Source organism: Cheilinus undulatus, linkage group 15, assembly GCF_018320785.1.
Source record: "Cheilinus undulatus linkage group 15, ASM1832078v1, whole genome shotgun sequence".
Classification (NCBI taxonomy): domain Eukaryota; kingdom Metazoa; phylum Chordata; class Actinopteri; order Labriformes; family Labridae; genus Cheilinus; species Cheilinus undulatus.
Genome location: NC_054879.1, coordinates 48,323,689 through 48,351,014, shown reverse-complemented (window position 1 = coordinate 48,351,014; position 27,326 = coordinate 48,323,689). Strand labels below are relative to the sequence as shown.

General features: G+C 41.7%; 2 protein-coding genes across 4 annotated transcripts; both read right to left on the bottom strand.

Moving 5' to 3' along the window:
- Positions 1-102: 102 nt before the first annotated feature.
- On the bottom strand, positions 103-6,460 carry LOC121522252 (trans-1,2-dihydrobenzene-1,2-diol dehydrogenase-like). 3 transcript variants are annotated; one of them, XM_041806417.1, is made up of 7 exons: positions 6,268-6,460; positions 5,898-6,009; positions 5,631-5,794; positions 2,426-2,703; positions 2,181-2,328; positions 1,380-1,530; positions 103-878 (listed from the first exon to the last, which is right to left on the bottom strand). In XM_041806417.1, the coding sequence occupies exons 1-7, from the start codon at positions 6,355-6,357 to the stop codon at positions 766-768; spliced, it is 1,056 nt and encodes a 351-aa protein (XP_041662351.1). In that variant the 5' UTR covers positions 6,358-6,460; the 3' UTR covers positions 103-765. The 3 variants fall into 3 exon arrangements, with proteins under 3 accessions (XP_041662351.1, XP_041662352.1, XP_041662353.1); XM_041806418.1 differs by having other exon boundaries at positions 2,181-2,325; XM_041806419.1 differs by having other exon boundaries at positions 2,181-2,305; positions 2,451-2,703.
- Positions 6,461-8,928: 2,468 nt separating this feature from the next.
- Positions 8,929-20,673, bottom strand: LOC121522395 (tubulin alpha chain-like). The gene is made up of 4 exons (XM_041806702.1): positions 20,524-20,673; positions 11,687-11,915; positions 10,376-10,524; positions 8,929-10,219 (listed from the first exon to the last, which is right to left on the bottom strand). Exons 1-4 carry the CDS (start codon positions 20,524-20,526, stop codon positions 9,245-9,247), a joined length of 1,356 nt encoding a protein of 451 aa, XP_041662636.1. The 5' UTR covers positions 20,527-20,673; the 3' UTR covers positions 8,929-9,244.
- Between the last annotated feature and the right edge of the window lie 6,653 nt (positions 20,674-27,326).

The following is a 27,326-nucleotide window of genomic DNA, read 5'->3' as shown; positions in this document are numbered from 1 at the left end:
CAGATTTATGAGAAGCTGGTGTACATGTGTATTTGCCTGTACCAGTATCTGTTTTCTAGTATGAGATCAGTCATTAGTTTTCATTAAAATCTGGGCTTTATGTTAAATTTAGTCAAAAGTACTCTGAGCTCTAAAACTGGAGTGGAACCTTTCTGAAAATCCGGGTCACTATTCCTCCAGAGGAGGTGGGGGTGGGTTCTAACGCCCGACCGGCTGAGAACCACAGCTCTAAAAGGTCTTTCAGCTACAAATCAACCAGTGATGATACTTGGAAATGCGCGTACATTTGTGTAATGTTTTGTGTAAAAGGGATTTTTATGAATAGGTTATGGTAAAAGTATTGCTTTGTGTTGGGACGCCCTTGAAAATGAGATGCTGCATCTCAAAGGGCTATCCTTCAATAAATTCAAATTCAATGGTTCAATAAAAACTCCTTAATGAAGAGGGAATACACGATGAACCGGTCCACTGATAACTGCAATGACCTGTTTTTGTTTCTCAGAGGAAACATGGTGACACGTCACACCGCAGAGGCGAGCACAGACCGATCATGGACTCATTCAGAACAGTTGAATATATTCATGGCTCTGGCTCGCTGTCACAGCCAACAAAAACTTGTTTTTTTTGGATGAAGCAATTACAATTATTACTGCAACAAATATTGATGATACTGTATTGCACACGCTCAGACAGCATTGACATTATGATCCCATCATTCTGCATGTTGAGGTTTTGGCCTGCTCCCTTGCTGTGGTCGCTGAGATATCACTGAATGTGGTCTTGGTCGTACGTCACTCCCAGTTGTCTTCTGGCCTCGTCTATAATTTCCGCGATCAGGCTGGAGTGAGACCACGGCATCCCTGGACTCTCCTTCAGTCCTAAGATTAAAAAAACACACAAAAACAGAAAATCTCAGAATGCATGGAGTCACATGGTTCCACGGGCCGGATTTGGCCCCCAGGCCTTGAGTTTGACACCCCTGTTTCAGACCCTCCATTTAAAAACTGAAATCACATTTTGACTTTACATTTCATGATTTTGACCCCCATGGACTAATAAATTTTACTTTTCCCAGAATTTATGCCTTTAAACTTTTTTTTAAAATTTCTTTTAAATTTTAAAATCATTCATCGTCCGTGCTTTAGTTTCTTTTTCATATTTTATTTCTGGTGAAAGGAGGTTGACAGTTTCTGGTTTAAAAGGTGACCCTGTTAGGCCCTCAGGTTAGACCTGAATCCAGAATCTGGCCCCTGCTGTGGTTGAGTTTGACACCCCTGATCTAAATACTCAGTATCATAAATTAGTACACAGGAATGCATCATGGATGAATAAATAAACGATGCGCGAGTGTTTTATCTTAACATTCCAGTGTCTCGTACCTTCCTGCAGACAGCGGCGGACCTCCTCAGCTTCATATCTCAGACCTGTGCTGTTGATGAAGTTTAGTGGCATGGAAACCTCCGGCAGCGGGAACTGCATCTCTTTCTTATTCACCTTCAAGGTTGTGGGGCACCACATGTGCTCGGGTACCTGATGAGGAAATCAGCAGCAAGTAAATTCTTCATATATAACATCTATGCTGACCTGGACCACTGGACATCATAACACTCGATCTACTGACTGTTTAATGCTGCAGGTCCTGAGGGTTTACTCTGAATTTGGGAAATCTGCTTTTAGCTTTTATGCTCCTAAAATGTGGAACAATTTAGAGGAAACTCAAGATTGGCATCTTAGTTTCTCTTCAATCATTTCACTTCATTATGTGGTTGTTTTAACCGAGTATTATTCTTCTTTTGGTCTGTTTTTTTGTGTCTGTATCTCGACATCATTGTAAATGAAGGAAACCTCAATGATTTTTGAGACTTAAATAAAGGTTAAATGAATGAAATTAAATGAAATACCTCCCAGAAAGAGTTAAATTCATAACGAGAATATCTGTTACACTGTTAGCTGATGTTTTATTTGGTATTTGAATTTAAAAACCCGTTAGCGCGGTCAGCAGCTTCAGATGTGGATTTACTCTGCTGTATTTGTGATTGTGACTACTTTGTAGATATTAAAGAGAACTTTCAAACATTAAGTTCACAAAGGTTAGACCATCAATGATTAAGACTGGATTAAATTAGCGTTACAGCTAGTATTTATGATTTGCTCTTAGATGGAGATGTCTCTCTGTTCACCATCATGCTGCCTTTGGTTCCATTGACGACAGCGTCACAGGCCATCACCATGGTGATAGAACAAGTGCAGACAGCCAATCTGTTCCCTGAGAACCTCAGGACCAGAACAACGGTTCCATCAACACCTGGACAAAAGACGTAGATACTGCTGTAACAAAGATGGACATGTTTTAATGCAAAACACAAACATAATCACTGCTATAATCCCGTGAAATAAGACGACTAGTCATGGATAAAACACTCACGGTGGTAAACACTGGAAACAATCACCTGTGTCAATGCAGTGTCCAGTGGCCTGGATGGACTCTGGCCTCTCTCCGTTGAAAACCATGAGGACAAACTGCAGAGAGTAGACACCCAGGTCCAGCAGAGCCCCCCCTCCTAACTCTTTCTCAACCATGCGAGGGATGTGGGTGAGAGGGGCCCCCAGATCAGCCCTCACCATCTGAACCTCCCCCACCTCACCCTGGCTCAGACGTCTCTTTACTTCAAGGGACACGGGAAAGAATCGTGTCCAAACTGCCTGAGAGGAAACCCAGAAGATTTAGATCAGGGGTGTCAAACTAGATCACAGCAGGGGTCGGATTCTGGATTCAGGACTAACCTGAGGGCCTAACAGGGTCGCCTAACTGTCAACCTTGTTTCACCAGTAATAAAATATAAAATAAACTTAGCACCGATGACAAATGATTCTGACGTTTAGAAAGTTAAAAAGAAAAGTTTAAAGGCTCACAATCTGAGAAGAGTAAATTTATTAGTTCAAAAAGGTCAAACATGAAATTGAGATTAAAAAATAATGTTTTTAAAGGCAAATATATTAGAAAGAAAGAAAAAAATCACGAGTTTAAAAGATCCAAATATGAAATAAAAGCTCTGATCATGAAATTTAAAGTCAAAATATGATTCAGAATTTTAAATTGTGAGTCTAAAAGGTCAAAGTTGAAAATATGAGGTAAAATACAAAATAATTGGTTAAAAAGGTCAAAATATCTCTTAAAATTTTGAATTATGAATCATAAAGCTCAAAATATTAAATGAGAAGTCAGAATTATGAGTTGAAATGCTCCAAGTATGAAATTAAAAGTCAAAATTCTCAGTTTGAGTCCTAATTGTGAGACGCAAAATTGAAAACGTGAAATTAAAACACAAATTAGTTTCTTTTCCCACATTCCTGACTTCTTATCTAAATATTTTTACTCCTTACCTTTTCAGATTTACTACTTAACAAGGAAATCTAAAATCATCAGGATAAGTTCACATTTTTATACTTTTATATGGATTTAACTGTTCCACAGGCCGGATTTGGCCCCGGGGCCCTGAGTTTGACACCTGTGATTTAGATCAGAGGTTCTCAACCTTTTCAGCCCGCGACCCCCAAAATAGAGGTGTCAGAGACTGGGGACCCCCAAAATAAAGGTGTCAGAGACCGGGGATCCCCAAAATACAGGTGTCAGAGACCGGGGACCCCCAAAATAAAGGTGTCAGAGACCGGGGATCCCCAAAATACAGGTGTCAGAGACCGGGGACCCCCAAAATAAAGGTGTCAGAGACCGGGGATCCCCAAAATACAGGTGTCAGAGACCGGGGACCCCCAAAATACAGGTGTCAGAGACCGGGGACCCCCATAATAAAGGTGTCAGAGACCGGGGACCCCCATAATAAAGGTGTCAGAGAACGGGGAACCCCCATAATAAAGGTGTCAGAGACCGGGGACCCCCAAAATAAAGGTGTCAGAGACCGGGGACCCCCAAAATAAAGGTGTCAGAGACCGGGGACCCCCAAAATAAAGGTGTCAGAGACAGGGGACCCCCATAATAAAGGTGTCAGAGACCGGGGACCCCCAAAATAAAGGTGTCAGAGACCGGGGACCCCCAAAATAAAGGTGTCAGAGACCAGGGACCCCCATAATAAAGGTGTCAGAGACCGGGGACCCCCATAATAAAGGTGTCAGAGACCGGGGATCCCCAAAATACAGGTGTCAGAGACCGGGGATCCCCATAATAAAGGTGTCAGAGACCAGGGACCCCCATAATAAAGGTGTCAGAGACCAGGGACCCCCAAAATAAAGGTGTCAGAGACCGGGGACCCCCATAATAAAGGTGTCAGAGACCGGGGACCCCCAAAATACAGGTATCAGAGACCGGGGACCCCCAAAATACAGGTGTCAGAGACCGGGGACCCCCATAATAAAGGTGTCAGAGACCGGGGACCCCCAAAATAAAGTTGTCAGAGACCGGGGACCCCCAAAATGAAGGTGTCAGAGACCGGGGACCCCCATAATAAAGGTGTCAGAGACCAGGGACCCCCATAATAAAGGTGTCAGAGACCGGGGATCCCCATAATAAAGGTGTCAGGGACCGGGGACCCCCATAATAAAGGTGTCCGAGAACGGGGATCCCTGAAATACAGGTGTCAGAGACCAGGGACCCCCAAAATACAGGTGTCAGAGACCGGGGACCCCCATAATAAAGGTGTCAGAGAACGGGGATCCCCAAAATAAAGGTGTCAGAGACCGGGGACCCCACTGTACCTGAAGGTGGTTGAAAGCCATGAACAGACTAGAACAGTCATGTGGAGACAAGGCCGTCCATAAGGGGGATAGAGGGGGAGGTTTCTGGGACCCAGCCTAACTGGGGTCCATGGAGATCAGAAACCATGTGAAGTTAAGCTGTGAAAACCATATTTAATATTTAACCTGAATAATAACCACTCAAAACAAAGGAACAAATATTTCTATCTATTCATTTGTGCAGTAAATAGCCTGCTAAAAATGAAAGCAACTTCTGTTAAAAACATTTAAAATGGGTGAAAAACTGCCAAAATTAGTTAATAATGGGAAAAATTGTGAAATAGGTGTTGAAATTGTATTTTTAAGGAACATAAATGGGTTAAAAGTGGAAATAAAACAAAATGGATTAAACTGACAAAAATGGGCACAAAAAGTGTTAAAAGGGGATTAAAAAAGTGGCTTAAATGTCTTTAAAGTGCAAGAAATTGGGGAAAAAAGGTGGACTGGGATGAAAAATTGATACAAACTGGTAAAAATGGGATAACTGTGGTAAAATGGGCAAAAAGGGGTGCAAAAAGTGGTTAAAAGAGGCAACAATGGGTCAACCATAGGCAGAAATTGGCAAGAACAAGAGACAAAAACAGGCAGAAAAAAGTGGTGGAAAAGGTATAAAATTGACAGAAATGGGTTTTAAGTGGAAAAAATGTGCAAATATTTTCAAAATTAGTGTTAAAAAGTGACGAAAAGGGGCTAAAATTTGTTAGATTTGGTGTAAAGTGGCAAGAGTGTAATTTTAAAAAATATTCTTAGTTTTTTAAAGCAGCTAATGACCCCCCTCTCAGTGTCTCGCGACCTCCAATGGGGTCCCGACCCCACGGTTGAGAACCTCTGATTTAGTTTATGCACAGTCAATAAAACGTAGAAGGATGAAATCCATCTACCTCCATTAGGAAGACATTATTGTCTCTGGCTGCAGATAGCAGCTCCTGCACCTCCCTCAGATTCATGGCCAGTGGCTTCTCTATCAGCACGCTCTTCTTGGCCTTCATGAAGAGCTTGCCACTAGTCAGGTGGTGAGGATGGACGGTGCCAACGTAAACCACATCTAGACAGAGAGGGTTAAAGTTTAGGCACATATTCCCTTCATGAGAAGTTCATGCTTGAAGCTTGCTGGCTCTTATAAAGTCAAAGGTTATAAAGGGACCCACCAACGTTTGGATCTTTGGCCAACTCTTCATAACTTCCATATGCTACAGGGATTTTGTGCTTTCTGGCAAATTCTTCAGCATGCTGCAGCTCCCTCGCTGCAACAGCCACTACCTGAAGAGGAATGGTTATGTCCTGTAACTGTGATTTAATATGCATATCTATCAAACGTAGCATCAATCTGCTGCAGAAACAAACCATCCGAGGAGATTTACTAATGCAGTTAATAATATCTCAGTCTGTACAGCTTCATGGCTTTATGTCAGCGTCAGCAAGAGCTTACAAAAGCAAGAACGAGAAGTCTGACTAGAACACAACATATCCACACATTTCACACATGCGCATCAGCAGAAGTGCCGTTCATAGCCTTACCTCGTGGTCTTCTGGAGCAAGGGTTCGTAAAGCAACCAAGAAGTCATGACTAATTTTACCTGCACTACATATTCCCCAGCGTGTGGCCATTTTAACCCGCTGTAGCTGAGAGTTTACCTCAGAATGGGGTGCAGTCGCTGAGTTACACAACTCTGTTGCTCTTTGTCCTCCTAAAATCCTCCTGATAACTCGACCGCCGCCAGCAGGGGTCGCTGTAGGGCCGTTTATGACAGAGCAGAGCGGACTTCGCATTAAGGTAGGTAGGAGTGGATACATGAGGAACAAGGTTCTCCCTGTCCCGTCCTTTGTCTAAAGATTCAGTTCTGTGTCTGACAGCACTAAGGAAGGACCCATCACTGTGGTGTGGTGTGGGGAGGGCAGAGCATGCAAAGGGGAGTAGAAAGTCTGCATTTAATGCAAGCAGAGAATTCACAGTTCAGTGGCTGAAGTCTTCAGAGCATAGCAGAGAACCTGGTTCTTCAAGACAGAGCTCCCAAACTTCACAACACCAAGGACCATGGGTGGTTTACAGCAGTGTTACTCAACCCTGCTCCACCAAACAGCCAAACTGTTGAAAAATACATTTGCAAGAGTCACAATCTAAGAGGTGAAAAGTGGCAATTAAAAAAGTTAAAGATGGCAAAAGGGGTTAAAAAAAAAGCAGCAAACTCTGGGAGAAAAGTGGCAAAAAAGGGCAGAATACAGCAAAAATGGGTAGGAAGTGATCAGAGATTAAGTTAAAGGTGGAAAAAATTGTCAGAAAGTGGCAAAAATCAGAAAAAAGGTAGGATAATCGGCAAAAAGTGGCATTTAATTGCAAAAGGCAGCTTAAATGGGTGAGAAGTGGCAAAATAGGCAAAAAGGGGCAAACACTAAGGGAAAAGTAGCAAAAATCAGGGAAAAAGTGGCAAAAAAGGGCAAATATGGGTGAGAAGTGGCAAAAAAAGAATTACAGATGGCAAAAATGGTCCAAAAATGGCAAAAACTGTGGCAAAAAATGAGTAAAAGTGACAAAAATGGGCAAAAATCAGGGAAAAAAGGTGGAAAAATAGGAATTAAGTGGAATTTAATTGCAAAAGGCGACTTCAATGAGTGAAAAGTGGCTGAAATGGGAAAAAAAAGGGAAAAAATGCAAAAAGCAGGATAAAAGTGTCAAAAATGAGTAAAAGTGACAAAAAGAAGTGGTTAAAAAAATGGGCTAAAAGTGGCAAAACTTGGCAAAAAATGAGTGAAAAGTGACTAAAATGGGCAAAAAACAGCAAAAAGGTGGAAAAATGGGCAAAACACATCAAAGAGTAGCAAAATGGGAAATAGGGGGCATTTGATTGCAAAAGGCAGCTTAAATGGGTGAAAAGTGGCAAAAAAGGGGCAAAAATTACAAAAAGCAGGATAAAAGTGTCAAAAAGAAGTTGCAAAAAGGGGAACAATGTTTCAGTGAAGATGTAAAAGAGCCACAAATCATCACAAAAGCGCCACATGTGGCTCCAGAGCCACAGGTTGAGTATCACTGATTATAATCAGGCCTGTCCACAGATGCTGCTGGGCCTGACAAACCCAGGCAATGGGCCCTCCTCAGGTGGATTTATGGTGTCAGTGGAAGTGTGTAGGATCAGTAGCATTAATGTTTGTCTCTGTACAACTATTCGTCAATTTTGCACACTTTTATCCCCACTTCTGACTTATTTTTACCCCTTTCTGCCCATCTTTTGCCTCTGTTAACCACACTTTATTCCTAATGATCCTCCTTTTCTGCCCTATTCTGGCCACTTTAAATAGAAATCTGCACCTTTAACCGATTTTCACCACTATCTATGCCCATTTTCCCCCGTTAACCCTTTCTGGCACTTGCTGCCTTTTAATGCACATTTTGACACATCACAATCAATTTTTTCATTTTTGTAATATTCTTCTCCAACTTTAAACCAATTTTTGCCCTTTTCCACCTACTTTACCTCTCTTACACCTTTTTTTTTTACATCTTTTGATCCATTCTGTCTTTTTAAATTAATTTGTGCTAATTCTTTTTCCTTTTAGCCACTGTATCTGCCTGCTTTCGCCACTTCTTACCAATATGTGCAACTTTCTGCCTATTTTTGCCTGTTTTGACCAAGTTTTGCCACTTTTAACCTATCTAATGTGTTAAAAAAAGAGGGTTTACATTTTTAAGAAGGCTATACTATAGCTTAAAAAAATAAACATAAATATATTTGTTGTTTTGGTAAGAGTGGCTATTATTCATGTAAATTAATAAGATATCACAACTCCACCTTACAGCGGACCATGATTAGAGCTCTCCGGGGCCTCTGGTCTTAGCTGGGCCCCAGAAAGCTCTCCCTTCACCAAAGCAACATACATACAGGTGAGCAGGTGTTCCAGGACTTAAGGGCCCAGACTGGACACTGATTCTGTACTGACTGGGTCTTGAACCATGGATCTCCCAGACCAAAGTCAGTGGTATATCCCACTGAGCTATCAGCCCAGTACTCATGTAGTTCTGTGGCATTGTTGAATGAAATTAAACACTTCTAAGTATTTCGTTCGATAGCTGATTGTGGCCCCTGGGTTTGTGTTGTCTGTTGCATGGACCTTAACCTGAAAGAAAACAACTTAAAATCCAACAGGTTTTATAAGATTTATGCCAAATAGAACAGAGACAAAAAGTATAATCATTGAAGAACGTTTTATTAAACAACAACAGTTCTCCAACTTGGAAAAATCAAGTAATTGTGAAATATTTTGTCTCTTTGATCCAACAAATCAATTATCCATAATAACCTGACATAAAATCTGATGGCACAAGATACAACCTCCAGACCTCAGCTGGTAGGTAGACATTTTTTTATTCAAAAAGGAAAATAAAAACAAATATTTTAGAATTGAAACTAAAATGCTAAATATGATCTATTATTTCAGCATGATCTGTTGAATAAATAGACAGTTAAGTTCCTGTTGGCACTCAAATGAAAGCCCAGCCTGTCTAATACTCCTCCCCTTCTTCATCTTCTTCAAAAGAGTCGATCCCGACCTCTTCGTAATCCTTCTCCAGGGCAGCCATGTCTTCCCTGGCCTCTGAGAACTCTCCTTCCTCCATCCCCTCTCCAACATACCAGTGGACAAAGGCTCTCTTGGCATACATGAGGTCAAACTTGTGGTCCAGACGGGCCCAGGCCTCAGCGATGGCCGTGGTGTTGCTCAGCATGCACACGGCCCTCTGCACCTTGGCCAGGTCTCCTCCAGGAACCACTGTTGGAGGCTGATAGTTGATGCCCACCTTGAAGCCTGTGGGGCACCAGTCCACAAACTGGATGCTGCGTTTGGTCTTGATGGAGGCGATGGCAACATTTACATCTTTTGGCACCACATCTCCACGATACAGCAGACAGCAGGCCATGTATTTACCGTGACGAGGGTCACACTTCACCATCTGATTGGCCGGTTCGAAGCAGGCGTTGGTGATCTCTGCAACAGAGAGCTGCTCGTGGTAGGCTTTCTCTGCAGAGATGACCGGGGCGTAGGTGGCCAGAGGGAAGTGGATACGAGGGTACGGCACCAAGTTGGTCTGGAACTCTGTCAGGTCCACATTCAGGGCTCCATCGAAGCGAAGGGAGGCCGTGATTGAAGACACAATCTGGCTGATGAGCCTGTTCAGGTTGGTGTAGGATGGGCGTTCAATGTCCAGGTTCCTGCGGCAGATGTCGTAGATGGCCTCGTTGTCCACCATGAAGGCACAGTCGGAGTGCTCCAGGGTGGTGTGGGTGGTCAGGATGGAGTTGTAAGGCTCCACTACTGCTGTGGAGACCTGGGGGGCCGGGTAGATGGCGAACTCAAGCTTGGACTTCTTGCCAAAGTCAACAGAGAGTCTCTCCATCAACAGGGAGGTGAAACCAGAGCCGGTGCCTCCTCCAAAGGAGTGGAAGACCAGGAACCCCTGGAGGCCAGTACACTGGTCTGCCTATGGAGCAAAGGAACGAGGAGAACATGTAGAGTCAGGTCTTGGGGCCAGTCTGTGCATGTGTTTACATGATGGATTCACACACATCAGAGCCTAAAGGAGTGGTTTCCTGCTAAAGACTACGCAAAAGTTGACTACTACTTTGAACAGCCTTACCAGTTTGCGGATTCGGTCCAGGACAGAGTCAATGATCTCTTTGCCGATGGTGTAGTGTCCACGAGCGTAGTTGTTGGCAGCATCTTCCTTTCCTGAGATCAGCTGCTCAGGGTGGAAGAGTTGACGGTACGTTCCTGTACGTACTTCATCTGCAGAATTAAACCATGAGATAGAAAAACAGATTTATTTAAGGAATGATGCTCAAGTTGACCGCCAGCTTTGGGAAAATACATTGACTAGAGCAGGGGTTCTCAACGTTTGCAGCCCGCGACCCCCAAAATAAAGGTGCCAGAGACCGGGGAACCCCCAAAATAAAGGTGCCAGAGAACGGGGATCCCCGCTGGACCTAAGGGAGGTTGAACACAGCCAGGAACAGCATTCTGGGGCCCAGCCAAACTGGTGACCCAAGGAAGTCAGCAAAATCCTGCTCCACTGTACAGCTAAGCTGTGATATCTATACTTTATAATGAACCTGAAAAATAACCGCTCTTATCAAAGAAAGAAATATCTTTTTTAATTGTTTGTGTAGTAAATAGCCTTCTTAAAAATGTAAATCCCTTTTGTTAAAAAAAATTAAAATGGGTTAAAAATTACAAAAATGGTGGAAAAGGAGGGGAAATCTGATTTTAAAAGTAGAAGAAATGGGTTAGAAGTGGCAAAAATTAGATTAAAACTGCCAAAAAAAATTTTAAAAAGGCAAAAATGGGCATAAATAGTGGTTAAAGAGAGTTAGAAAATGGCTGAAAAGGCTTCAAATTGGCAAAAATGGGTGAAAATTTGGTGAAATGGGATGAAAAATTAATATTAACTGGCAAAAACTGTTAACTGAGAAAGAAAAAAAGGCAGATATTGGCGGAGATTAGTTAAACTGGGAAAAACATGGCATATCAGATAGTGAAATGTGGTTAGAATGGGAAAAATTGGGCAAAAAAAGTGGTAAAATGGGGTTAATAGTGGCAATAATGGGTCAACAGAGGTAAAATTAGGCTTAAGTTGCAAGAATTGTTTTAGAAGTGGCAAAAACAGGAATAAAAAAGTGGTGGAAAGGGTTAAAAATGTGCAAAAATGAGTTTTTAACTGGCAAAAGTGTGTTAAAATTTGTGGGAAAAAATGATACAAAATTGATTGAAACTTGGCTAAATTTGTGTAACGTGGCAACAGCGTCATTTAAAAAATATTCCTAGTTTTTAGGGGGAATCTGGAGACCCCCTCTCAGTGTCTCGCAACCCCAAAGGGGGTCCCGACCCCAAGGTTGAGAACCACTGGACTAGAGTAGCTTCAGCAATTTAGCAATCCCAAACTGCTACTGACCAATAACAGTGGGTTCCAGGTCGACAAAGATGGCTCTGGGGACATATTTTCCAGCCCCAGTCTCACTGAAGAAGGTGGTGAAGGATTCATCTTTGGTTTCAGAGGGCTTGTTCAGCTGGCTTGGCATGTGTCCGTCCGGCTGGATGCCGTGTTCCAGACAGTAAAGCTCCCAGCAGGTGTTCCCCATCTGGACACCAGCCTGGCCCACGTGTATGGAGATGCATTCACGCTGGAAGAGAAGAAAAAAGGAGAGTTAAAAGAGGGAGGGAGAGCAAACGGTTTAAAGCACGACGGGGAAACATCAAGCCTTCAACCAGGGAGGGATTCAGAGGCAAACGTCACAAACTCTGCAGAGAGGAGAAAAAGATTTACTGCAGCTGTCAGCAGATTCCATGTGACTGTCTGGGCAAAGCTCCTGACCTGGGATGGGGGAGGCATTTAACCCTTTAACTACAAAGATTCCCCACTGCTTTCCATGGCCTCATGGCGTTGTAAATATGAAGGTTTTATTCAGAAGAGAACAAGGACCTGACTAACAAACTACAATAAATCCAAACTATGCATCTACATGGGTTTTTGTATTTTCACAACTTACTCTTTAGTAAAAGTTTTCATAACTGTGCAAAATAAGAGGATCAGGTTTCTCCAGAAAGGTTAATACTTTGCCGTTCTGCTAATCTGATGCCAGTACACTGAAGAATTAAACCTGCGTAAGCCTGATGGTCGATAAAAGCTCTCTGTATCCCTAAAAAAGAGATTCTAATCAAAGGCAATCAAATTTTCCTTGGTTGAGAACAACAAATGATCTTGGATCGGCCTGCAGCTCAGAACACGTCTGGGTGATGAGACGTTCATAAATCCTTCCCAATCATGACAGATTTCACACCAGAGAACGTTTTTCTTACACCTCTGATGGCTTTCTACCACCTATGAAAGACTACAAATCATTAGGACCGGGTTTTTAAGGAAATACTGGATATCAGACAGATTTATTCTGGTTACAAAGAACCTTTGATTAAGATTGGGATTTGCTGGAGTAACCAGAGGGTATACATTCCTGAGTAGTAAATCTCTCCATCAGCTTTACATCATTGAATATTATACTCAGCATAGCTGTTCTTTACTGTCCTCTCCTTGCTCTAACAGCCACAACATACCAATCACAAGCCGACAGACTCTGAGGGAGTCTGAACGTTATTCAGATCTAAATGTTAAAAAAACTCAACCTGGAATCCAGGGGGAAAAATCACAGAGAACACGCTGACTTTTGAAAGTACCAGGGCTGAACCATCTGGGAAAATAAACTTATTACGATTTTTTTAACCCAACATTGCGATTGCAATTTAACATGTGATTATTTTTCAGGTTGCTCATCGTAAAAACCATTCTATATTATAACACACAAAGCTTTTTCCCTCAGAAATTTAGATTGAAGCTCCCAAAATCTACAAATAAATGTTCAAAAATTCTAAGAAAATAACTAAAAATTAAAAACCTGCCCCACCACACAAAAATCAAATCAAATTCCTAAAAAAATTCAAATTCCTGAAATCTTCATAAAAATACTAAAAAGAAACCAAAGCACCCCTCCCCCCAAAAATCAAATCAAATTCTTAAAGATTTACAAATAAATTTCTCAATTTTTTGTAAATTACCTAAAGGTTTCAAAGCTATTTACCAACAATTTGAATCAAATTTCCCCAAATTTACAAATAAATGTTAGAAATTTCCAATAAAATACCTAAAATTTCTAAACAAATTTCCAAAGAAATTCAAATCAAATCCCCAAAAATGTACAAATAAATTTATAAAATTTTCAAGAAGAAATTAAAAAATTGTAAAGCAAATTTTCCCTAAAAATTCAAATCAATTTCCTAAAAATGCCAAAATAAAATTTTCAAATTTCCACAGAAATATATAAAAATTTCTAAGCAAAGATTCCCCAAAATTCAGATCAATCCAACAAATGTCTGAACGCAATTTTTTTTTGTGCTATATTGCAAATTTGATATGAATTGTAATGAAGGGGGTGATGATTTTATGGATTTCTTATTTTGAAGAAGACAAAAATATACCAAAACAATGAAAGTAGGAACTTTTGTCAATTATTCTAAAAATATTGGTCTCTGAATGTTTGCATGATGTGTAGAGCAAAACACCTCTGCCTCAAAAAATGTATTAAACTGGTATTTCAAAACATGTCAGGGCGTAGAAACACTGCACCCTCTGTGATTTGTAAACTGCAGTAGGTCACACTGCGATTAATCTACATGTCGCTTCATTGCCCAGCCCTAGAAAGTCCACAAAAAAACCCTGTTTGGATTTCAAACTTAACCTCCTCAGAACTAAGACTCTGCTTGTACATATGGGAGCATTACATTACAGCGTTCCTGCAACGTTCCTGAATTTGTTTGGAATTTCCAAAATTTGGAAATTTCAAAACATTCCTTGAAAAATTTGGTGGATAAGTTTGTGCATTATAAAAGTTTGAATCTAAGATTTGAGTTTTCTTTATAAGGTGGGGTGCTTTAGATTTTTAGGTGTTTTCATGGGAATTTGAAAATTTTAAGGATTTTTAAGGGAATGCTGTTGGAAATCTGGGAGAATTTGATTGTGAATTTTCCATACTTTTCCTTGAAGTTTTTGGAGGAATTCATTTGTCAATTTTGGGGACTGACAAGAATTTTTTTGAGGAAATTAGCTTTGAAATTTGGGGGAATTTGCTTGAAAATGTTTTAGGAATTTCTATGGAACTTTGGGTGAATATGTGAATCAGATCGTTAAAGTTCCTGTAAAGTGAAAACGAAAGTTTGTGTCTGAACACTCTAGAAATGTGTGAATCTGGTTTCTGTAAACACGTGAAAACTCTGAGATCTACATGTGACTGAATTCTGGCTTTACACTTTAGGGCGCATTCACACCAGAGCTGTTTGATCCCATTTAAACGAACTCTGGTCCGTTTTCCCAGATAGTCCGGTTCGTTTGGGGAGTGAAAGCAAAGCGGACCAACTTGTGAACCAAAGACAGGAAGTGGCATAAAGCGTAATGATATAAGGAGTTATATGTGATTTAATACACTCAAATACATGTCGGTACCTCGCTCTGCGTCTGTGTAGCCATGGCAACATGTCATAGTCCGTGCTTATTTATTCGTCTCGTGTAAAGAACGACATGTTGGACAGCTCACCGTCTCGCTGGCTGCTCCTTATACCCCAATGCAAGAGCCGAAACCCCAAGACAGCGTAAATTCTGTGTTTTTTCATTGTTTATGTGGAAAAAATACCAGCGGAAGGAGCTGGATTTCCCCGTTTTGTCTTTTCTTCTTGGCTGTCATTTGTTTGTGGCGACAGCGCCCCTAACGGGCAGAGGTTGTAGGTGTTCAGACGGTTTGGGCCGTTTAACAAAGAGCAGTATGAATGCAAACCAAACCAAAGGAAAGTGAACACTGGACCGAGTCCCCCGGACTATCAGGTGTGAAAACCACCTAGACTGTTACAAAGTTTTTCGCCTCTTTCCTGGCTGGGTTTCATGCGGGCGGGGCTAATATGTGGACTGGTGATGTCATCAGCCCACAGTTGGGGATTGGCCCCGCCCCTCTAATGGTCCAGTCTAAAACCACAGAGCAGTTCATCTCAGTCCAGTCTGTTGTTAGCTGATGTCTCTGCCTTTATTAAAGTTAACAGTCAGTTAAATGCTGTTTTTTCCTTCACTGAGGTAAATTTACCAAACCTATCAGCCTCAGTGGTCTATGATCACTGAAGCATCAGAGCAGAGACTGGAGACAGGAAACAGACTTTGTCTCTTCTCTGGACCAGAGCCAGGCAGCTGCTCTGATCATGAGGTCAACGTAAGGTCAAGGGGCGGGGCTAATGGTGTGAGTGCTTTCATCCAATCAGATTGCAGCATTTTTTAAATCAGAGAGGATGGTATTTCTCCTGAGTGGGCGTGGCTTCAGCTCATTCAACAGACACGCCCACACCATCCTGGAGCAGATTTTACTGCCTCATTTTTCATGATTTTGAAGTTTAATTTTTTAAACTTAGAGATGTTTGTCCTGACTGAAATTTGACCTGGAGGTTGATAACGCAGCGAGCTGTCATACAACAAACATAAACAGAAGAAAACCTCCAGAACCTCTAGTGGAAATTTAGTTCATACTAACAAGTTCTTACAGTTCTTCATCAGCTGGTCAAAAATCCACTCAGCAACATGTGATTTCTGCAGAATCAGCATCTTCCAGAGACGTTCCGCCAAGTTCCCTTGGAGCAGCTTTTTTATGCATTTAAAAACATATTCTCTGTGAAAATCCCCTCCAGTAACTAAAGAAATAATATTTGGGCAGTAAGATAAACCTATTATCCTCATACATCATTTATTTGGGTGAAAAAAAAACTTCCTGTTTAAAGACGAGGCCTAGGTTTCATCAGGTATGACTAATTCCAAATAAGTGGGAGAAACTCAAAATGGGAGGAAGTAAAAATGCATTTTAAACAAAAGCGTGGGTCTTTGGAAGTTAAAGCTCCTGTCAGGAACTTGCTTTGATTTTGGCGCCCTCTGTGGACAGGTTGATATGTGGACATTTCTTTGCTTAACTTGTCCTGAAAGTGTAATTATTATATTTTTCTGGCTGTAGCATGTCTCAGACCTTTATTAGGAAGATTGTAAAAAGACCGTTTCCACTGTGTGCAGTTAAAGCTGACGCCTACCCCACGGCAGCTATTTCAGGGATAAGAAATAAATGTACAAATATAATCTAACTTCTGAGTGTTGGTCTTGTTTGGTTATGTAGCTCATATAGAAGATTGGAGATCACTTTCAGTCTGTTTTACAACCAAATAAGAACTCAAGAGCTTTAATAAGTCATTGTAGAAATGTTCTACTTTCTTCCTCTCCTTGCAGCTCAGAAAACCTGAAACACTACACATCCCCGCCTTACTGCATGTCAGGTTCTATATAAATGTCCCTCCTCCAGCTTTCCCCTTCTCATGATCAGACAAGAGAGGAAACGAGGGCAGCTTAACTCAACAGTAAAAAATACCAAATAGTGTTTTAGAGTTTGTTAACTCCGGCTTAATCTATGTAGGTCAAACAATATTTTTAGCTTTCCTCAGTCCATCAGCAGAAGCTTCTGCAGCAGAGGTGACCCTGGGTTTCCAGGTTAGCAGAGCTCTGTGCAGCAGCTATTTTCAGTTCCTCATGCTAACCTGACACCTAGCAGCAGAGGCTGGCTGTTTCAGTAAACACTGACCGGCAGGCTCTAAATAGTGGTCTCTGCTGGGTTCAAATGTACGCCTGATAGGCTCAGAGCTTTCTGAAATATGCTGATTATTTCAGGTTAAAACCACCTGAAGGAGCAGCAGTTTTCCTGTCGGCATGGCTGCTAGGGTGTTACTCTTCATCCCTGTGTGTGTAACTGTCAGCTCTTTGTTAAAGATGCCAGACTGTCTGTGTCTAAAGAAAGGCTCAGGGTGTGTCTGCATGACAGAATCAACATGTCTGATGGACTAGAGAATCCAGTTCTGTTACGTCTAAAACTGTGAGGAGTAAAAATCCTTCACACACACGACCAGATTCTAAATAAAACCAAGAGAAGGACGCCACTTCACCAACGCACTCCGCAACCACGGACTTATCTGTCGGCATGAGGGGGACGGAGCGGGATTAAAAGGTCACGTATTACGCAAAAATAATTTATCAGGCTTTTCTAACAAAAATATGTGCCCCTTGCCTGTCCACAATCCCCTCAATGAGACCCCCCCCAGAAAATGTGTGCTGAAACAGGCCGTTCTCTGATTTCTGACGGTGTATGAGGGCCACAGGAAGAGAAAAAAATAAAATAATAAATTTTATTTTTTTACATTACAAGAATAAAGTCATAATATTATGAGAATAAAGATGTAATATTATGAGAATAAAGTCGTAATATTATGAGAATAAAGTCCTAATGTTATGAGAAAAAAACTTGTAAATTATGAAAATAAAGTCGTAATATTAGAGAAAAAAGTGGTAATATTATGAGAATAAAATATTACAAGAAAGAAAGTCTGCTGGGGCGCTGCTGTTGAGCATCTTGTGAAGCTTAATCTAATTTTGTGAATACTCCAGGTTCAAATACGAGCACTATTGATCCTGATTAATAACTGATAACCTAGTGATCTTTTCTGTGGTGATGCCTTAGACTGACTTTGTTGATGTGGACCAACCTGACAGGCTCACACCAGCTGACTCTTCTATCCAGCTCCATTCCCACTGTTTCTAAACCGTTCCAAGGTTTGAAGACAAGTGGTTCTTTTAGTTACAGAGCTACATGATAAACACAAAAAAAGTCCCTCAAAAAAGGCCTCAGGCAAAAGGCGAGGCAGAGCAGCACTCGATCTACCATCGCACGCAATCTGAAGTAACCGGTTAGCCAACATGACATTTGTTCAGCATGTGAATGCGTTCTTGAAGTTGTTACATGGACTGAACTTATTCTTATGCCTCTTTATGAGCTTTATAAACTAAGGAGACTGTCAGCAACAACAGCTTTTCACTGTCAGATTGATATTAACATCATCAGTGCTTAGAAACAGCACTGCAAAAAGGTAGGGGTCAAATCTAGTGATCCTAAACCTGCTGCAGAAACAGCCGTTTTAAGTTTACGTGGCAAAGATTCTCAGAGAGATCCACCGACTGATCTGAGAAATTAGGATGAGGCTCAGTGTTTCCAGTCAAACATGTACGGGACAGGATTAGTGAACCAATAAGAAGTGATGCTGTGTCCACAGGGGGCGCTCCTCACAGGAGCTTTAAAGCCTCCTCAGAATCCGTCCTAATTTATCCTGATGTCACATTCGTTCATTGAATATGACTGCACCCCATTGTGCTACAGGCCTGGATTATGCCAGTTATGAAAATGCCTGCCTTGAAGTTGAAGTCATGTGACTCATGATCCGTCATCTGTGATGCTTTAACCTTTAGAACAGCGATACTCCACTTGTGGCTCTTTTGTGATGATTCGTGGCTCTTGTATGTCTTCATTTGTAATATTATTCACGCCGATAAAACCATAAAGAAGGGAAACTTTGACTTCAGAAAATATCCAATCACTTTGTTTCCCACAACTGTACAGTTGGCTTTAATAGTCAACCACAGATGTTTGTCAGTGTAATTCCAGTGGCCTTATTTGAAAATATCCCCCCTTTTTCCATTTTATGCCACTTGTAATCCATTTTTACTGCTTAAACCCACTTTGGCCACTACTTTGTACCCATTCCCCACCTTTTCTCAATGCTTTTTGCCTGTTTTAGTCACTTTTCACTCATTTTGCAATGTTTTTGCAGCTTTTGATCATTTTTGCCACCTTTGTCTCATTTCTGTCACTTATCACCCATTTTTGCCACTTTCTGCCCTTTTCTGCCACTTTTTATTCCCTTCTCACCCATTTTTGCCACTTTTATCCCATTTTTGCCCTGTTTCACCAGTTTTTGCCTGTTCTATCCTGCTTTTTGCAATTGTTGGCTCTTTTTTGCGTTTTTATCCCCACTTTTCACTCATTTAAGCTGCCTTTTGCCATTAAATGCCACTTTGCCCCATTTTATGCCACTTTTTGCCCATTTTTCCCCCCTTTTAGCTGCTTTTTCCTATTTTAGTCACTTTTCACTCATTTTTGCAATGTTTTTGCAGCTTTTTGATCATTTTTGCCGGCTTTATCTCACCCATTTTGCCATTTTCTGCCACTTTAATGTCTATTTTGCCCTTTTTTAACAACTTTTGTCACTTTTTTGCTGCCTTTTGATCATTTTTTCCACCTTTAACTTGTGCATTTTTACCCATTATTGCCACTTTCCACCTCTAAGATTGCGGCTCTTACAAAGGCATTTTTCAACATTTGGGCTCTCTGGTTGAGCAGGGTTGAGTAACACTGCTTTAGAATCAAAGTTAGTGTCCTCAGTAATGGTAGTTCAACTCTGTTTGATGCTAAATATCATCTTAAAATGAAGATTGAATCTAAATTAGCGTTAAAGGAAGTGAAGTTAGTGATCAGAAGTGTTTGATCAGGGCGGGTATTCTGCAGTAAGCACACAATGATACCATTGGTCACCATAAACAGCACTGCTAAAGCTAACAAGCTGTGTTTATACTACTGTGCAAACAGGAGAAAGATTATAGCCCATGTTTGGAGCTGCTCCCTGCAGCATAAGAGAACAGTTACTACAATCAACTTCATGTGGCAGGGCTTAACTTCAGCCACAAAAGCATGTGACTTCACTCTGTAGTTGATGCAAACAACCACTGCATTGTTGTTTTTTGGGTTGAGCAACAGTCTACTTTTATAAGCTCTCAGTCTTTTTTACAACTTACACATGGCTGTTGGAGTGTGGAGGGGAAATCTCCCTCCCTGCAGGAAAGCTGGCCTCAATCTGTGCTGACATGTTGATAGTTTATGAGACACACCTTAATTCCTCTCTGGCAGCTGTGACTAGCACACATTTTAGTAAGAACATGGCATCTGGACTGAAACGAGGTAAAATAACTCTTTTATCTGTAAGGTAGAAACCCTCTATCTAAATGGCTTTAGGTGTGTTTTTCCTGATGTGCTGAAAACGTAGACTAATCATCAACACCTGCTCCTCCAGGCCAGCAGCCAGCTCAGCTTTACTGCCAGTCACTGGGTCTATTTCTGACCTCTGGCTGCTGAGACAGGAGACAGAGCTGACACATTTTAAACGCTTTTAGAAACTGGCGCATGACGTATGACGTAGAAAACTAAACTGATGAGGAAACGTGCCCTCAGAGGATTATGAACGCACCTTTTTAACGGGAAGTTCTCTCTAAGAATATGAAAAACTTCTTACCATTGTAGTTTCTTGGTAGAAGGTCGTCGGGAGGAGAGCAGGTCTTAGCTAACTTCAGAGTTGCCTCTAGCTTCTCACAGCCGCCGTCAATGTGGACCGAGTGAGTAAGAAATGTCAGGTGGGCGAGGAGCTGTCACACTAGACTAGGCTGCAAACCACGCCCACCTGACTCTGACGTGAACGCGCTACGTGAACGCGCAGGCAGCTTGAAGGCATGATTTTAGAAAACTGAACCAGCTTGCTGATTATTTTCAATAAAAATAAATTAAAAAAAAACAAACAAACGGAGCGCCATGTGCTGAAGAATTTTTTACATTTCTGTTTTAGTTTTCTTGCCATTTTTTATACGTTAAAGAGAGGAAATAGACCAGCAGCTCTTTTATTCAGTGATATTCACCTGTGAAATATTCTTTTCAGCAAGTACCCCATAAACAGCACATACTATTGTTGGCTGGGAAAAAAGCCTGAACAGTGCCGTAACATCTGATTTATTAAACTTTGTGACCGAAAAGCACTTTTAAATATCAAACATCTGACCAAAGCAAATTCAACATGTTTGGTGTGTCCTCCACATGTTTGGTGTGTCCTCCACATGTTTGGTGTGTCCTCCACATGTTTGGTGTGTCCCTCACATGTTTGGTGTGTCCTCCACATGTTTGGTGTGTCCTCCACATGTTTGGTGTGTCCTCCACATGTTTGGTGTGTCCTCCACATGTTTGGTGTGTCCTCCACATGTTTGGTGTGTCCCTCACATGTTTGGTGTGTCCTCTACATGTTTGGTGTGTCCTCTACATGTTTGGTGTGTCCCTCACATGTTTGGTGTGACTCTCACATGTTTGGTGTGTCCTCCACATGTTTGGTGTGTCCTCTACATGTTTGGTGTGTCCTCCACATGTTTGGTGTGTCCTCCACATGTTTGGTGTGTCCCTCACATGTTTGGTGTGTCCCTCACATGTTTGGTGTGTCCTCCACATGTTTGGTGTGACTCTCACATGTTTGGTGTGTCCCTCACATGTTTGGTGTGTCCTCCACATGTTTGGTGTGTCCTCCACATGTTTGGTGTGTCCCTCACATGTTTGGTGTGTCCCTCACATGTTTGGTGTGTCCTCCACATGTTTGGTGTGACTCTCAGATGTTTGGTGTGTCCCTCACATGTTTGGTGTGTCCTCCACATGTTTGGTGTGACTCTCACATGTTTGGTGTGTCCCTCACACGTTTGGTGTGTCCCCCACACGTTTGGTGTGTCCTCCACACGTTTGGTGTGTCCTCCACATGTTTGGTGTGTCCCTCACATGTTTGGTGTGTCCCTCACATGTTTGGTGTGTCCTCCACATGTTTGGTGTGTCCCCCACATGTTTGGTGTGTCCTCCACATGTTTGGTGTGTCCCTCACATGTTTGGTGTGTCCTCCACATGTTTGGTGTGTCCTCCACATGTTTGGTGTGTCCCTCACATGTTTGGTGTGTCCTCCACATGTTTGGTGTGTCCTCCACATGTTTGGTGTGACTCTCACATGTTTGGTGTGTCCCTCACATGTTTGGTGTGTCCTCCACATGTTTGGTGTGTCCTCCACATGTTTGGTGTGACTCTCACATGTTTGGTGTGTCCCTCACATGTTTGGTGTGTCCTCCACATGTTTGGTGTGTCCCTCACATGTTTGGTGTGTCCTCCACATGTTTGGTGTGTCCTCCACATGTTTGGTGTGTCCTCCACATGTTTGGTGTGTCCCTCACATGTTTGGTGTGTCCCCCACATGTTTGGTGTGTCCTCCACATGTTTGGTGTGTCCTCCACATGTTTGGTGTGTCCCTCACATGTTTGGTGTGTCCTCCACATGTTTGGTGTGACTCTCACATGTTTGGTGTGTCCTCCACATGTTTGGTGTGTCCTCCACATGTTTGGTGTGTCCTCCACATGTTTGGTGTGTCCCTCACATGTTTGGTGTTTCCTCCACATGTTTGGTGTGTCCCTCACATGTTTGGTGTGTCCCTCACATGTTTGGTGTGTCCTCCACATGTTTTGTGTGTCCCTCACATGTTTGGTGTGTCCCTCACATGTTTGGTGTGTCCTCCACATGTTTGGTGTGTCCCTCACATGTTTGGTGTGTCCTCCACATGTTTGGTGTGTCCCTCACATGTTTGGTGTGACCCTCACATGTTTGGTGTGTCCCTCACATGTTTGTTGTTTCCCTCACATGTTTGGTGTGTCCTCCACATGTTTGGTGTGTCCCTCACATGTTTGGTGTGTCCTCCACATGTTTGGTGTGTCCCTCACATGTGTGGTGTGTCCTCCACATGTTTGGTGTGTCCCTCACATGTTTGGTGTGTCCTCCACATGTTTGGTGTGTCCCTCACATGTTTGGTGTGTCCCTCACATGTTTGGTGTGTCCCTCACATGTTTGGTGTGTCCTCCACATGGGTTTAGGCAAACCTGTAACCTTATGTCTTTCTTCTTGCTACTCCTAAGTCCAGATTCTTAGAGTACACCCCTAATAGTTGTCCTGTGGACAGGTTGTCCCACCTGAGCTGTGGATCTCTGCAGCTCCTCCAGAGTTCCCATGAGCCTCTTTGTTGCTCCTCTGATTAATGCTCTCCTTGCCCAGTCTGTGAGTTTAGGTGGACGGTCATTTCTCTGTAGGTTTGTGGCTGTACCATGCTCTCTTTCCATTTTCAGATGATGGACTGAACAGATTTCTGTGAGATGTGAGATATTTTTTACAACCTAAACCTGCTTTAAACTTCTCCACAGCTTTCTCCCTGAGCTGTCTGGTGTGTTCCTTTGTCTTCATTGTGCTGTTTGTTCACTGTTGTTCTCTAACATCCGTCTGAGGCCTTCACAGAACAGCTGTATTTATTCTGAGACTAGATTACACACAGGTAGACTCTAGTTACTCATTAGTGGACTTCTGAAGGTGATTGGTTGGACTGGATTTTATTCATGGGTATCAGACTCCAGGGGGCTGAATACTTTTACACACCACACTTCTCAGATGTTAATTTGTAAAACATTTTAAAAGTCGTGTATAACTTTCCTTCCACTTCATAATTATGCATCACTTTGTGTTCGTCTATCAGGCAAAATCCCAATAAAATATATTTATATTTGTAGATGTAACGTGAAGAATGTGGAAAAGTTCAAGGGTGTGAAATACTTTTGTAAGCCACTGTACATTTATGCACAATTAAAGACCATTGAAATGACTTGTAATAAAGAGCCCACCCTCCATTTCTTGACCATGCACCAGTGAAACAAAGGGTTACATTTGACTCATCTTAATGTTAGTCATTATGAAATCTAGTCCAGATTTATTGCTTACTCTGCAGATCCTGGGATCCTTTCCTAAAATTTCCCAAACTGCCTGCATTGTTTTTAAGAGGCCTAATCGATTATGGTGGTATTCACAGTTTCTTGTTACCATGGTTACCCAGTGGCCCCTTTGGCCTGATTTATAGCTAAAGAATCCTGTTTTGCATCCTGAGAATTAAATCCTGCCATCATACCACCCTGACTGTAGTCACACTTAGAGACGCTGATGCTGCAACCTGTAACTGAAGTCCAGCATCTGTATGAAGTCACTGTAGTCATCTGGCAGCTAGAGGTCACTGTTGCTTCATCATAAGGTGAGTGAGTTAAACATGGCAATCTCTGTAAAGAGAGGAGTATTTTTCCTCCCCTCTACACTGACTCAGTCTTTTCATGTTATAGTCACTCTTCAGCTGCCTCTTGGTGTAAACCTGACTTCTATTAGTGAGTATTAGAGTCATTTATAGGAATTTAACCCTTTAATTCTCCCTCATTATCCAACAACCGGATGCATTTTCTTTTCATCTCTTTTGTTCTGTGTCTGTTTCTTTTGTCCCGTTAGTTCTCTGCTGATAAAAAGGATCTTAAAGGTTTGACCTTGGGGAGCTCTACAGCCAAACAAAGTGGGGCAAAGCTTTGAGATTCAAAATAAAAGAAGGCAACAGGGAGGTGTGAGCTTTCCCAGTGACCCTGAACAATACTTCAGTACAGAGTGGAAATACATTTAAATGTGCTGTCTTATAGTAAATGACTGATTTCATATTTAAATGTAGAAACCCATGTCTTCTCCAAAAGCAGAGCAGATGTGAAGCAATAAAATAGAACAAAAATGTTGACATGGTTGTATTATTGTCTTCACAATAGCCGTCTGTGTTACAGAGATGTGACACTGACACCATTGATCTGTTCCTGATGAGTCTCACAGCCTCAGGAGGGAGGCTGACCTTAAAATGAATAGTGGGACATCAGACTCTGCAGCATCACGGCGTGCTCGCTGCCAACAGTCGTATAGTTGGAGACAGTTTAGGAGGGTTGTGTCAGTCCATTTACTCTCTTATTCCTTTTTTATTTTGAACTGGTGAAATTAAAAATGACATGTCAGGAAGGAGGAAGGTTGCATGACCATGTGAACACAGTTCAGCAGTGTTTTCACCTCAAACAGAACCAACAGTTCCAATTTTACACGGCTGCTCCTAAAGTGGTCTGACGAGTTTCTAACACCTCGGCACAGAGCGTTCTGCCTTTAGGCCATGGCACTACATCATCAGCTCAGGATATTCCTGCCAACTGAAAGAGGCAGCAGCCAAACTGGAACTCACTTTAAGAATCACAAACATTAAACTACAACCTGTTTAATTCCAGGAGTCACTGTCAGAGCTACAGGGCTTAAACCACACTGGTTTTCTTAGAAACCTTCTGGACCTGTTCACAGTTGGACATTTGTATGCTGTTACTGAGTTTTAGTAGAAAATGCAAAAAGAAACTTGGACTGTGAGATGATTCTAGATGTTTCAAAGCTGTGATTAATTAACTATTCTGACTTCATGCTTTATCATGACAGCTTTGGGTAAATCAAAGGTAATGCTAATATTTAACCACAGAGATTAATGTATGTAATGTAAAGTCTTTTAATGTGAAATGAGAGATTAAGGAGCAGCGGGTTTTACTTCAGTGTGGCCACAGATGTTAGCTTAACCAAACTGTGCTGAAAGGGAAAAAGCAAGCAGTTAATGTGATTTAAAGCATTTAAAGCAAACCAAACTTCTGCAGTGAATGCCAACTCTACCTTTGTTAAAAACAGAATATCAGACCGTTCCTACCCTCTTTAAGGAGGCAGAAGTGAAATGTATGAGTCTTCAGCATGCTGCATCAAGGTTTCAGAATAACAGGGACACTTTAAGACCAGTGAGATATCAGCAATGGTCTTAGCTGTGAAGGATTTTTGCAGGAGGAATTGTATATTTTTACCAAATGATGGATAGACTTTTAGATCTAAATGTGTTTTTAAATATCTTTAAAATGCTTCATTAACTTTGATAGAAGCATGAGAGGAGCTAAGGCTTAGATCATCAACACCTCTGGCTCCACCCCCTCTAATAGCCTTCTAAGCTTATACTATAATAGCTATAACTTTACCTTTATATGCTGTGGTAGAGGCTGTCATGATACTAAATCTTTAAACTTCACTGTAAAAACAAACAAGTTAAGCCAAATCAAAATAGTTGTTGAAACTGCAGTTTCTGAGCAGACCCAAAATCAAATATAAGATAAGAGACGAGACAAGAGATGATCAAATAAGTTAAGATAAGGTGAGACCAAATGAGATAAGATAAGATAAGATAAGAGGAGATAAGACGAGACGTGACAGGACGAGATGAGATGAGACAAGATGAGATAAGATGAGATGAGATGAGACAAAACGGGACGAGGTCAGATGAGACGGAATGAGATAAGATAAGACGAAATGAGACGATACAAGACAAGATGGGATGAGATAAGATAAGATGAGAAGAGATGACAGGATAAGATGAGAAGAGATGAGATAAGATGAGACGAGATGAGATAAGATGAGACGAGATGAGATGAGACAAGATGAGATAAGATGAGATGAGATGAGAAGAGACGAGACAGGGTGAGACAAGATGAGATAAGATGAGATGAGAAGAGATGAGACGAGATAAGATGAGACAATATGAGATAAGATGAGATGAGATGAGAAAATATGAGATAAGATGAGATGAGATGAGACAAAATGGGACGAGGTCAGATGAGACGGAATGAGATAAGATAAGATGAAATGAGACGATACAAGACAAGGGGGGATGAGATAAGATAAGATGAGAAGAGATGAGACGAGATAAGATGAGACAATATGAGATAAGATGAGATGAGATGAGACGGGAGGAGATGAAAAGAGAAGAGATGAGACGGGGTGAGATAAGATAAGACGAGACAAGATGGGATGAGACAGGATGAGATAAGATGTGACGAGACGAGACGAGATGAGATGAGATAAGATGAGAGGAGATGAGACGAGACCAGATGAGATGAGAAAAGACAGGACGAGATGAGACTAGAAGAGACAGAATGAGATAAGATGAGATGAGACAAGACGGGATGAGACAAGGCAAGACGGGGTGAGATAAGATGAGTGGACTAGACGAGACGGGATGAGATAAGATCAGATGAGAAGAGACAAGAGAGGTAAGATGAGACGAGATGAGATAAGATGAGATGAGACTAGAAGATGAGATGAGACAAGATGAGAGAGGATGAGATGAGACGTGGGGTAAGATAAGATAAGAGGAAATAAGACGAGACGTGACAGTACGAGATGAGATGAGACCAAATGATATAAGATAAGATAAGATGAGATGAGACAAGACAAGCCAAGACGGGATGAGATAAGATGAGACAAGACAAGATAAGATAAGATGAGATGAGACGAGATAAGATGAGAGGAGATGAGATGAGACGGGATGAGATAAGATGAGATGAGATG